Source organism: Heterodontus francisci, chromosome 5 (assembly GCF_036365525.1).
Source record: "Heterodontus francisci isolate sHetFra1 chromosome 5, sHetFra1.hap1, whole genome shotgun sequence".
Taxonomy (NCBI): Eukaryota; Metazoa; Chordata; class Chondrichthyes; order Heterodontiformes; family Heterodontidae; genus Heterodontus; species Heterodontus francisci.
The window spans coordinates 31053622-31067430 of NC_090375.1; the positions used below are offsets into that span (position 1 = coordinate 31053622).

Consider the following 13809-nt stretch of genomic DNA (forward strand, 5'->3'; position numbering starts at 1 on the left):
ATGGCATGCCCCTTAGTAACAGCCTGCCATTCTGAGAATGATGCATATATTACCCCCAATTCCTTGTGCTCTAATTTTGTTTACTAACCTCCTGTGTGGGACCTTATCAAAAGCCTTCTGAAAATCCAAATACACCACAGCCACTGGTTCTCCTTTATCGATGCTACAAGTAACATCCTCAAATAACTCCAACAGGTTTGTCAAACATGATTTCCCTTTCACAAATCCATGTTGACTCTGTCCAATAATATCATTATTTTCCAAGTGTCCAGTTATCTAACATTTGCCTAACATTTTCCTGACTACTAACATCAAACTAACAGGTCTCTAGTTCTCAATTTTCTCTCGCTCCCTTCTTAAATAGAGGGGTTATATCTGCTACTTTCCAGTCTGCAGGAACCCTTCCAGAATCTATAGCCTTTTGAAAGATAACCACTGATGCATCCACTATCTCTTTAGCCACTTCCTTCAATTCTCTGGGATGTAGCTCATCTGGTCCAGGGGATTTATCAACTTTCAATCCTGTTAATTTGGAGTACTACCTTTTTATTGACACTAATTTCTTTCAGTTCCCACTTTTACAAGCCCCTTGGTTCCCTAGTATTTCTGGGAGATTTTCTGTGTCTTCTTCCATGAAGACAAACACAAAGTAATTGTTTAGTCTCTCCACCATTTCCTCATTCTCCACCACAAACTTTCCTGTCTCCACTTTCAATGGACCTACATTCATCCTTGCTAAACTTTTCCCTTTCACATACTAAAGAAGCTTTACAGTCCGCCTTTATGTTTCTAGCTAGCTTGCGTTCATAATCTCTTTTCCCTTTCTTTATCAGTTTCTTAGTCGTCCTTTTGTTGGACTCTAAATTGCTCCCAATCCTTGGGATTACCACTTTTTCTGGTGACTTAATGCAATCTTTAACTTCTTTTGTTAACCAAGGTTGATTCACCTTTCCTGTTGGGTTTTTGTGTCTTAGAGGAATGCATTTTATTGTAAATCATGTAATACTTCTTTAAATACTAGCCATTGCCTGTCCACCGTCTAATCTTTTAATGCATTTTCCCAATCCACCATAGCCAAATTGCCCCTCACACCATCATAGTTTCCTTTGTTCAGATTTAAGACCCTATTTTCATAATTAACTATATCTCTTTCAAACTTAATGTAGAATTCTATCATATTGTGGTCACTATTTCCTAATGGGCCCATTTACAGCAAGGTTATTAATTAGCCCTTTCTCATTACATAATACTAAATCTAAAATAGGCTGTTCGCCAGTTGGTTCTTCAACATACTGCTCCAGAAACCCATCTTGTACATACTCCAGGAATTCATCCACCACAGCATTAGTGCTAATTAGGTTTACCCAATCTATATGTAAATTGATGTCGCCTATTATTACATGCTACATGCAGCTCTCATTTCCTGATTTTTTTTTTATACATTTATGGGATGTGGGCGTCGCTGGCTAGGCCATTTCAGAGGGCATTTAAGAGTCAACCACATTGCTGTGGGTCTGGAATCACATGTAGGCCAGACCAGGTAGGGACAGCAGATTTCCTTCCCTAAAGGACATTAGTGAACCAGATGGGTTTTTACAACAATCGACAATGGTGTTATGGTCACCATTAGACTAGCTTTCTAATTCCAGATTTATTAATTGAATTCAAATTTCACCATCTGCCATGGTGAGATTCAAACCCATGAACCCAGAGCACTAGCCTGGGCCTCTGGATTACTAGTCCAGGGACATTACCACTATGCCACCACTTACCCATTTATACCATGCTCAATATTACCACTACAATTTGGTGGCCTATAAACGACTCCCACCAATGTTTTCTGCCCTTTGCTGTTTCTTACTCCACCCAAACTGATTCTACATCTTGCTCCTTCGATCTAAGATCCTTTCTCACTAATGTACTGATCTCATCCCTTAGTAACAGTGCTATCCCACCTCCTTTTCTCCTCTGCCTATCCCTCCCAAATGACAAATATCCCTGAATATTCAGTTCCCAGTCTTGATCACCCTGTAACCACTTCTCCGCAATGGCAATTAGATCATACCCGTTTGCCTCTATTTGGCCTTCAAATCATTTACCTTGTTGCGAATGCTGCATGCATTCAGATAGAGTGCCCTTAACTTTGTCTTAACATTATTCCTCATTCCAATCTAATTTGATGTTTGCCTTCGTCTCACCTGCCTTTCGATTTTGCTTACTACTTTTCTACTTCCTGTTACCAGTTTTGCTTCCCTCCAATCTGAGCTCCCTCTTAGGTTCCCAACCCCTTGACAAGTTAGTTTAAGCCCTCCCCAACAGCACCAGCAAATCTGCCTGCGAGGATGTTAGTCCCTGTCCTGCTAAGGTGAAACCCGTCCATCTTGAACAGGTCCCACCTACCCCAGCACAGATCCCAATGCCTCGCAAATCTGATGCCCTCCTTCCTGCACTAATCTTCCAGCCATGTGTTAAATTGCTTAATCCTCCTATTCCTATGCTCACTAGCATGTGGCACTGGGAGTAACTCTGAGATTACTGCTTTTGAGGTCCTGCTTTTTATTTCTTTCCTAACTTGTTAAACTCTGCTTTCAGGACCTTATCCCTCTTCTTACCTATGCTGTTGGTACCAATGTGGACCACAACCTCTGGCTGTTTACCCTCCCCCAGAAGAACGTCCTGCAGCAGCTCTGTGACATCCTTGACGGTGGCACCTTGGAGGCAACATACTATTCTGGTGTCACATCTGCGACAGCAGAAATGCCTGTCTGTTCCTTAAACTAATGAATCCCCTATCACTGTTGCCCTTCCACTCTTCTTTCTCCCCTCCAGTTGAGCCAACCATGGTGCCATGGACTTGGCTCTCGCTGCAATCCTCTGAAGAACTATTGCCCTCACAAGTACCCAAAATGGAAAACCGATTAGCAAGCGGGATTTACTCAGGAGACTCCTGCACTACCTTCCTGGTTCTCTGAGACTGCCTGGTGGTCACCCATTCCCTCTCTCCCTGCACACTCTTAACCTGTGATGTGACCACCTCCCTAAATGTGCTATCCACGTAATTTTCTGTCTCGCGGATATACCACAGTGTCTCCAGCCGATGCTCGAGTTCCAAAACCAGATCTCAAGCTTCTGGAGCTGGTGGCACTTCCTGCAGATGTGCTTGTCAAGGACACATGGTGCATCTCACAGTGACACTAACAGGGCGCTCCACCTGCTGCTCACTGATTGGCCCTTGTATGACCGGTCACCTTTCCAGTCAAAGGTCCCATGTCAACAGTGTCTGAATTTTTCCACAATAATTGCATCCACATCAGATGATCTTTTCCCTGTCATGCTTGTAATAGGATTTTCCCATTCCTGTGACAGCCCTTGGCTCTATAGTTCCTAGCTCTGGCCACAAGGTGGTGCATTTGTCAATCTTCTTCTGACAATCATTTCATTGACATTTTTTTCCTCAGTAACTGTAACTTTTAATGACAAAGGTAAGGGTTTAACAATGTGTTAAACATTAAGACTTACATATATCGCAATAACATGATGAAGTATAGTACAATTGTAATTTTCTGAGATGCCAGTCGTCAGTTCAACAGTAGCACTCTAAATTCTGAGTAGGAAGGTTGTGGGTTAATTGAATCAATCAGTGATATTGACACAGGAGGAGGCCATTCAGCCTATCGTGCCTGTGCTGGCTCTCTGAAAGGGTTCCAATTAGTCCCACTTACCTGCTCTTTCCCCATAGACATGCAAATATTTCTACTTCAAAGAGGTAGAGTTTCTACTTTGCTGAGTGCAAAATTTGTCATGAGCCAGGACAATGGCCAGTGTTTTAAAATGTAATTTTTTTTTTAAAGAATTGCTGTTAAAAAATCTCTCTCTTCAAGCGTGCTTGTAAGAATATTGATATGTTCTCAATGGTACCTTGGTCCAGTTTGATTAATGCAGTGAAATAGAGTTCATCACAAAAAAAAACGTTTTAAATTGCAGTGTCAACCCACTATCTGTGAGTAACCCGATTTTAAATTACTGAAATTGGCTTTTAAAAAAATAGAAAACTATTTTCTAGTTATACAGAGCTTCAGTAGTCAGTTTATTGGTAATTTCTTTTAAAAAATACATTCAAAACCATTTAAAACATATCTAGTAGTATCCTTGTACCTGAAAGATCCAGCTTAATTTTTAGAGCTTTTTAAATGGCCTGCAAATGAGCACAATTAATGGAAACTCCCAATGAGCATAAGAACATAAGATATAGGAGCAGGAGTAGACCTTATGGCCCCTCAAGCCTGCTCCGCCATTCAATAAGATCTTTGAGGTCTTTGACCTCAACTTCAGATTCCTGCCTGATCCCCATATCCCTTGTTTCACTAAGAATCCAAACATCCATCAATCTCAACCTCAACGTCTGAGTATTCACAGCCCTTTGGGGTAGAGAATTTCAAAGATTCAAAACTCTCAGAGTGAAGAACTCTTCTGAGTGGAAGGAAGGGCCCTGCTTCTAGTGCAATGTTTTTCAAACCAGCACAAAAGATCACAGAAACTCGACTTGCGCTGAATGCAATTTGTGCTTAATTTCCGTAATCTTCTGCGCTGGTTATGGCAATTTCGAGCGAATTACGCAAAGAAAACCTTCGCAATTGAGCAGAATCCCCAGGCCCAAATATTTATCTAATTCTCTTTTGAATGTTATTGTTGAATTTGCTTCAACCACCCTGTCAATCTGTGCAGTCAAGATCACAGTAACTCACTGTGTGAAACAAGAATTCCTCATGTCACCTCTGGTTCTTTTGTCAATTATCTTAAATCTTTATCCTCTGGTTATTGACCCTTCCATCACTGGAAACATTGTTATTATTTATTTTTCCAGTACAATCTGAAAACCAGGGGTAAAGCTCCTTATTAAAATCTGGAAGGAGCCCAACACCTGTTCTCGGCAGCCATCTTGGATGCCTGTAAATCCACCTTTGCCAACATGGTTGGGTCCATAACATAGGTACAGATTGGGTGTAGGATGTTGCACCCCTGAAATTGGTTCTTTCTACCCCCATTTTCCACCTGCAAAATGGGTGTAACAAGGCCCAATATCTAGAAGATGACAAACTTTTGAATGCCAATATCACCAATAATGTCTAGGCTACTATTAGTCATTTGGCCACCAAAAAGTGTCTAATAAAGGAGCATTGTCCTGTTAACATTTATCCTTGGTAACTATTTGATATTTTAAAGGGTTACCGATAGAAGTCCTTTGAAATTGGCCTCTAAAAATATTAATGGCACTTGCTCCATGTTGAAAATACATTGGGGAAACCAGAATAAAAACAGAGAAACTGTTTAAAATAAAGCTTGTGCGCTGTTAAGCTGAGATGCAGACAGCAGATCACAATACGTTTAATTTGAAGGTATAAGACTATAATGGCATTTTCAAGATGTTAACTAAACCTTCTAAACCTCTGCTTCAAACAATATGATTTGAATCGATATCTTATTGTGCTGTGTGATTCAAACAGCACTGATATCTGGGGCATAATAGCACAAAATCCAGCTCTGGTCACTTGAGGAGGGATGTGAGGGTCCTTGAGAGGGTGCAGACGAGGTTTACCAGAATGGTTCCAGGGATGAGGGACTTTGGCTGCAAGGTTAGGTTGGAGAAGCTGGGCTTGTTTTGTCTGGAGTGAAGGATGTTATAGAGAAGGTAGAGGTGTACAGGATTATGACAGGTTAAGTATACAAAGAAAAACTGTTCCCTTTAGCTGATGGTACAAGGACTAGGCAACACAGATTTAAGGTTTTGGGCAAGAGATGCAGGGGGATGCGAGGAAAAACTTTTTATTGCAGCAAGTGGTAATGACCTGGAACTCTCTGCCTACAAGGGTGCTGGTTCTCCTGAGGGAGGGATCTGCATTTGGTGCCAAAACCTTTCACTGCACCAGAGGAAAGTGATATGTTACAGGGAGCTGGAGGCATGGCACTAAAGGGCAGGGCAGATCCTCGTTTCCCCGATGCTGACTTGGATCTAATGCTGGAGGCCGTGAGGGAGAGGAGGGAAGTCCTCTTCTTGGAGGGGGCTGGAGGAGGCCACCTCATTGCGCAGCAGGGGCACCTCTCTGCTCAGTGTTTTCCCCCTCCGTCTCCTCTTCCTCCTCCTCTCTTACCTCCTGCTCCTCCCCGATGACCTGTCACCTTCCAGGGCCTCACTGTCCTCAAGGTCCACACCTCTCTGGAGACCACCACATTGACCAAGACCCTTGCAGGAAGGTTTTGGAGGGCACCACCCAAATGATCCAGGCACCAGAATGACATCTTCAGAAGCCCGACAGCCTGCTCAATGGACGACCTGAGGCTTCACGGCCCCCATGGCAGTCCCTTACCCGTAGCCTGCTCAATAGCATTGGTTGTTTCGCCTCTGTGCCTCTGTCTGGGACTCCCATAGAGGGGTCAGTAGCCATCTCTTCAGGGGATTTGCCTTGTCCCCTTGGTTGCATCTAGCACTTTGGGGGAATGGAGTGAAGATCCAAAGCAGCCTGGACTGGCGGAGGATGAAGGAGTCATGGCAGCTGCCTAGAAAGCAAAGCTGTTGTTGTGGTCACAGACCAGTTGGATTTTGAGGGTGTGGAAGCCCTTTCTGTTGATGGATTTCACTGGCCGGTCACTGAGAGCCTTGATGGCCACATGGGTACAAGCGATGATGCCCTGCACTTGGGGGAATCCAGCAATGGAGGCAAAACTCAATGCCCTCTGTGCTTGAGCAGGCTTACCTGTGTCAAAGTGGATGTAGTCCTCCGCCCTCCTGAATATGTCATTTGTGACCTGCCTGATGAGATGCCAACTGCGAGATGCCACCTAGTTCCGCAGCTGATCCATGGATAAACCCAGTTGCATAGAAATTTAGGGTGATGGAGGCCTTGATGGCTACAGGTAAGGGACTGCCATGGGGGCTGTGAAGCCTCAGGTCATTGAGGATCAGAGCACACAGGTCCAAGGTTATCTGCCTGGATAGGCATAGCCTCCTACGGCACTGGCACCCTGTCATTTGCAGGTAGCTGACTCTTAGGCAGTAGACTCAATGTCTTGGGTAACATTCTCTTCCCCTTGCAGGCCCCCACTGCACTCCTCTGGTCTCCTCCTGTCCAGGAGGTTTCATCTGTTGAAGCTCAGCCTGGCTGCTCTGACCAATGTCAGGGTAGCCTCTTCCCATCTGAACTCCCTGAGCTGGGCTTTGTGCATTCACCAGGCCTTACCCTGCCAACTCCAGTGATGCCAGTAGGCTCACCTCGCTCTCCAGACTCCTATCACTCAACCTTGAGAAAAACAAGTCTTACAGGTCCAGCAATGGTCACTCTGTGGCACCTTTGGAGCAGCTGTGCTTTACTTTGGGCCTCTGCGTCATGTTAATCAGCCCTTCCCAAAGCCCTCGTGGACCTCCACATTGTTCACATCTTCTAAACCCTGCCGTGCTCCAGACATGGCGTTCTCCTTGTACCCTTCCTTTGAAAATCCAAAATTGCTGCTGACAAGCCTGATAATGATCTTCGCAATGAGCTCAACAGGAAATTAATTGGAGGTGTGCGGGGTTGCCGTTTCATCCCTCCTGGTGTCCCTTTAAAAATGGCTTCACGTTCCGCGGCACCCAACACTCTAGTCTCTAGGCTTTAAAAAACTGGCCCTGTAACTGTATAGGCTGAATTTTACCAGCCTTCTAGGGACAGACTGGGAGGAAGGTGTGTGTGTAAAATGGCAAGGGAAGATGGGCAGCGGAGTGCTCATTGCCTTCCCGATGCCAGGGGTGGAGAAGGTCAAGGACAGCCCTCCCACCAACTAAGGGCCTCTTCCCGAAGTCACTTGCATTTTACCATCGGGGGGGGGGGGGTTCCCCCCGCCATATTGGGAGACCGCCCAGTTCAAACAGGTGGACTCCCTGCAGGCTCAAAGAGAGGCCCTCCTGATCAGGCACACTGTGGCCCATGAAGAGGCCCCCTGCAGGCAAGGACTGCTCCCAAGGAAATATCCCCCCATGCCCGTGCCAACTGCACACCCCGCACACCCTCACCGGGCCTGCCTGATTGGTCCTGGTGACCTCCAACCTCATCTAGCTTTTTGGCAGGCCAATGTCTATGTTGACAGCTGCAGTCCCAGCAGTGGCCACCACCCCTGGTGGCACTGCTGAGACTGAAGAGCTGCCGGCCCTACGATTAGCCAGCAACTCTTGGAGGCGGGCTCCTGTCTTTCACAGGGTCAGGAGCCCCAACACCAGGCAGTTCATTGCTGAAAAATGTGGCTGAGCATCGCCCAAATGGCCGAGACATGGTTGCCCCCCCCCTGCTTTCTGTCTAGGCATTTAGACCCCTGCTGCCCCTACAAAATCCAGCTCTATGACTCTAAGTGGCATTGTTCAGCACATAGAAATGGAAAAGTAAGCAATGTCAAGTAGTATTCCAGTCAGTCCCCATTTGGAGTTGCATTGAACAGAGAAGTACCAAGCAGAGGCTGTGATGTCTCACAAGAAGGGGAAATGAAAATTACAAGGCAGCTACTGGCAGCCAGCTATAAAGGGGATTGGAAAGGAGGAATTCCAAATAGAATCAAGCATTGTTTTCATCACAGTGAAACTAACACGCAAGTGATGCAGTTATGGTTAGTAAAGAAATTGGGAGAAAAAAATGCATCAATGAATGGAACATAGGAACAGGACTAGGCCATTCAGCCCCTCAAGCCTGTTCCGACATTCAATGAGATTATGGCTGTTCTGTAACTTAACCCCACCTTGGTGCCATCGTCCTTAATGCACTTGCCTAACAAAAATCTGGCAATCTCAATTTTGAATTTATCATTTGACCAAGCCTCAATTTTGGGGGCAGAGAGTTGCAGTTTCCACAATCCTTTGTGTGAAGAAGGGATTTCTGACATCGTCCCGCTTAGCTCTAATTTTAAGGTCCCCTTGTTCAAGACACCACCACCAGAAAAATAGTTTCTCTCTCAACTACCTTATCAAATCCCTTAATCATCTTATCAGTTAGATCACCCTTTAATCTTCTATATTCAATGGTACACATCATTAGAGTACCTATCACCTTCACAGCCTGGGTGACAGTCTAGTGGAGCAAATTGCCTGTCCATTGATGAACCTGACCGATTTTCAATCCATTGATTTAATGAGGTGAAAATGAATTTGGGTCTATAAAGGGCTGGCAATCCTTTTGGCCAGGTTACCCCTAGCTGGTGTAGACAATCTACACCCATTACCAGCTTCTTAACAGTGCAGATGTTTGTGCAATCTTGTGTCGATTTGTTTGAGAATACAATTTATAATTTACATCACAAAATGACTCTAATCTTGCTTGGCTATCAATTGAACGCTCAAACCAATTTCAGCAGTTTCTATTTTCAGCCTATGTCTTGGCAGGTAAAACTGTAAGAGCATACATTGCTGACAGGTACAGTATTTTCAAGGTTACAAGTATTGTACGTAGTCGCTCCTTTCTACGATAAACCTTGGGGATTTGTTGCATTAAGTTAGTAACCCACCAAGAACATGTAAAATGCAGTAAATAAACCTTAAAGTTAACTGGAGAAACCGAAACATTCCTTCCAGTCTCTTTAACTAAAACTTACATACATGTACATCAGACTGGTAGCATAAAGTATAGTCTCAGCAAAGAGTTTTTAGCTGCACCATAAACTTAGCTGTTGTGTGGTATATTTATTACTGGCAAAAATCGCACTCTGAGAGGCAGGGTATCTGATGATATGTCAAGCACACTGCCAACTTTTTAAATAAAGTGTTTCTTTAATTTTCTCTCCAAAGAAAGCAACAGAAAAAACTTATTTATTCCTACTGAAGATACGTGACTCAGTTGTTGGAGTTGTATAGAACTTTGGTAAGGCCACAGCTGGAGTACTGTGTGCAATTCTGGTCGCCACATTATAGGAAGGATGTGATTGCACTGGAGGGGGTGCAGAGGCGATTCACCAGGATGTTGCCTGGGATGGAACATTTAAGCTATGAAGAGAGGTTGGTTAGGCTTGGGTTGTTTTCGCTGGAGCAGAGAAGACTAAGGGGTGACCTGATCGAGGTGTGCAAGATTATGAGGGGCATGGACAGGGTGGATAGGGAGCAGCTGTTCTCCTTAGTTGAAGGGTCAGTTACGAGGGGTCACAAGTTTAAGGTAAGGGGCAGGAGGTTTAAGGGGGATTTGAGGAAGAACTTTTTTACCCAGAGGGTGGTGACGGTCTGGAATGCACTGCCTGGGAGGCTGGTAGAGGCGGGTTGCCTCACATCCTTTAAAAAGTACCTGGATGAGCACTTGGCACCTCATAACATTCAAGGCTATGGGCCAAGTGCTGGCAAATGGGATTAGGTAGACAGGTAAGGTGTCTTTAATGGATCGGTGCAGACTTGATGGGCCAAAGGGCCTCTTCTGCACTGTATTATTCTGTGATTCAGTAATAAAGTGGTTCCCAGCCAGCCCCATTCTACTGCTATTAGTTCACATGACTAGCGAAGCTTACAGGAGCACAACCATGCAGATTGGCCACTCATACTTTGCTCGCTGCTGTTTTGTTATTTGCTTGTACTGCTAGACTGCAAGTGTAATTCGACTCTGACTAATAAAGCAACAATTTTAATATTCAATCAGTGACTGTTTAATTCTCTATTTTAGCACTATCCACTCTCTTTTTTCAATCTTCGAAACATTTTCCTAACCCTCTATATTGCACAAAAATATTTAATAATTCATATTTATGGTAGTGACAGTACAGTGAATATTTATTAAACCATTCGCAATTATTGTTCTTTCTCGCCCTTGCTCAACACATATTTTTCCCTGTATTATGGGTATGTAGTTACACACCATATGATTGTCTCTACTTGGTGACAACCTCCTCATGTTGATGGACTAAAATAAGCACTTTTTTGCATTGTTTAAATGATGAGACCCTTCCTCTCTCACATGTGGAAAGGCCTCAGGGGTTCACTGTCCTAACCTTGAGTTTTGTCATTCCGACAGCATGCTTCCTTTAAAAAAAATAGAGTTGCTCTTTTTTTTAAATTTGGCTTATGCCAAGATACAGTTGCATGGGAGCCAATAACTCTGCACTATCTTACCCCAAGTGTGAGTCTTGACACTAGACAATTAGATTGTGAGGACATTGCAGATGAACCCCATCCTATTCTCACCCACTATCCACTTAATCATGATAAAGATTGGGAACACTTTGTACTCCAGAGATACTGAAGCCAACACAGTAGAGAAGCAATGAGCTCAGTTCAAAACAGGAACTGAACCATGAAAGCTCCTGATTGATGTAGCTCAGTTTGACCATGGAACGTTTATACTCGAAACCATAGGGGCATCTGGGCTCTTCTTTAAAGTCATGTGAATTCATTAACATCTTTAATTAATTCACCTTGTTCTGCAGAAATTGGAGGATTATTAGACTAAAACATTCCAGGGCAGTTTCTGCGTCTGGTCTTAGAAGTGGATTAAATTAGGCGATTAAAACAAATAACAGATAGTAAATCTCGAGGCATATTTGAATGCCTGCCGGAACTGCAGGAGCCTGGAAAAAAAAACATAAATGGAACAAATGTTGTGCATGGAAAAGAATGGATAAAAGCATGGAGCAGTTCAAAGCAGTTACTTACAGGTAATAAGTGTAGGACTGAGAGCTTCTTCTGCCAGGTGGGATGGTTGAGGATTTAGGCAGTGGGAAAGGATGGAATGGAAGGAAAAGAAAAGCAAATATTAATGGATTAAAAGAAAATTTAAAAATTAACTCCCTCTCTAATAAAAAAATATTAAAAGCTGTGGTGGTTGACGATTAAGGAGCTAGTGGGAAAGCAGTGCATCATATATTGTGGTACATTTAACGACAGACACATAAGAATGATCGTGGAGCATCAAAACAGTACACTATATATATTCAATTGCCCTGAAAAGCTATGGAATATTAATATCTTACACATTTTCATTCATGGTTGCACAGAGGATTGTACAACATTGAGCCATTGCTTCTTTTATTGGTGCTCTCTCAGTTCGGATTCCTGGGCCAATGACCCTGAGCTGACTCCCAGCATTTACACAACTAAATCCATTCCCTTATCCCAACCACAGATTTATGAGTCTCATTTTTTCATGGCAGCTTGATGGGGTAAGGGAGCTGGATTTAGTACTATAAACACTGGAAGCCAGCTCATGAATGCCAGTCTTGCAGAATCTGAATTTAAACAGCAGCCATGGAAAAAGCAACTCCTGTATAGGCATTAAAAATGGCTTCATTTATTCTGCGCCTGAGATGGATGGGCTCGGGGAGTCCAATTATTTTCTGCTAAAATACCTTGTCAATACTTGGCACAAGACAGCATGAGATTATAACCCCATTTATAACAGCGGATTTTTTTAAAGAGTATTACCAATAAATATTAATGCTAGAAGGAATCAATATGGGGAAGTTCTTTTCAAATTTATGAAAGATTGAGGAAACACTGGGAGCAAGCAGTAATGCTGGAACACTGAGGAAAGAGGACGTTGGTGTGGTTTTGTACTCCTGCTCAATTCCTATTCTGAACGGGAGACAGCAGGTCGAAGTTGTAGCACGTTCTTGAGGAGTTGGAGCGAATTACATAGGAGTGTCCTTTCACTCCTTAGTAGTTGGCTTAGGAGGACGCTAGACGTACAGCAACCTGAGCTGTCAATGACAGCTGGGATACAAATCCAGGTGAATTAAGAAGCATGGGGATTAATTCCATCCAAAAACAAAATGCATGCTGGAAATTTGAAATCAAGAAACAGAAAATGCTGGAAACACTAAGCAGGTCGGGCAGCAGCTGTGGAGAGAGAAACAGAAACGAAAGGTCAGCGACCTGAAACGTTAACTCTGTTTCTCTCCCCACAGACACTGCCAGAGTATTTCCAGCATTTTCTGTTTTTATTATAAATTTCATCCATCTAGCTATTTAATAAAAAAGTTTTGGCCGCAAATTTCCACTGGCGTTTTCCCAATCATTCCCTGTAACTTCAGCATAAGGGCCATGGAAATGTGGGGAAAATGGCATCAGGAGTGATGCTAGGAAACACTTCACACAAAAGGGTAGTGGAAATCTGGAACTCTCAAAAAGTTGTTGAGGCCGGGTCAAATGAAAATTTAAAAACTGAGATAGGTACATTTTTATTAGGCAAGGATATCAAGGGCTGGGATCGACGGCGAGGTCAAAATATTGCAGCCCGCCTGTGTGGGCCGCATGCCAATGAGTCGCCATGATCTTAAGCATGGCGGCTCATTTAAATAGCCAGTTGCGGCCCACCCCCCAATCTCGTGGAGGGGTGGGCTGTCCGTCCCCGGCAATGGCATCAGCTGCCTATGCGCAGGCGCTGGTGCCTTCTTTAAAGGGTAGCCAGCCCCGCTGCCCAATTTAAACTTTTAAAGTGATAGCCCCAAAATTAAATAAATAAATTTCCAACGCCACTTTCCCACCTGCCCAATAACAATTACAATAACTATTTGACCTTTCCCTGCCAAACAAAACACTTACCTTTTACATCTGACCTCCCCTCCCCACCCCCAAACTGCACACAGTTTAAGGTTCAACTCTTTCCACCATCCCCCACACCCATTACATATATTTGACCCCGTTCCCCTCCATTCCCCCGCACTAATAAACTTACCTCCTCCCACCTCCCCACCAGTGTTCTGCCTCGTTTCCCTGCACAGGGATCTGAAGACGTGGGAGTGCCGGCCACCACGCCAAAGGCTGCGGCGGGCCCTCAAGATCACAAGTCTATTCAAATGTATTAATTTTATTCAGTTGAATAT

General features: G+C 43.9%; 1 protein-coding gene across 5 annotated transcripts in view; it reads right to left on the minus strand.

Moving 5' to 3' along the window:
* The window catches only part of LOC137369795 (receptor-type tyrosine-protein phosphatase mu-like), a 991520-nt gene that overhangs the window by 230215 nt on the left and 747496 nt on the right, over window positions 1-13809 (minus strand). For 3 of the 5 annotated variants that reach the window (XM_068031278.1, XM_068031275.1, XM_068031280.1), the window contains one exon: window positions 11642-11671. The exons of the other annotated variants lie outside the window; for them this stretch is intronic. In XM_068031278.1, the coding sequence (XP_067887379.1) occupies window positions 11642-11671 (30 nt within the window). The remainder of the gene's footprint in view (window positions 1-11641; window positions 11672-13809) is intronic. 5 annotated transcript variants of the gene reach the window in all.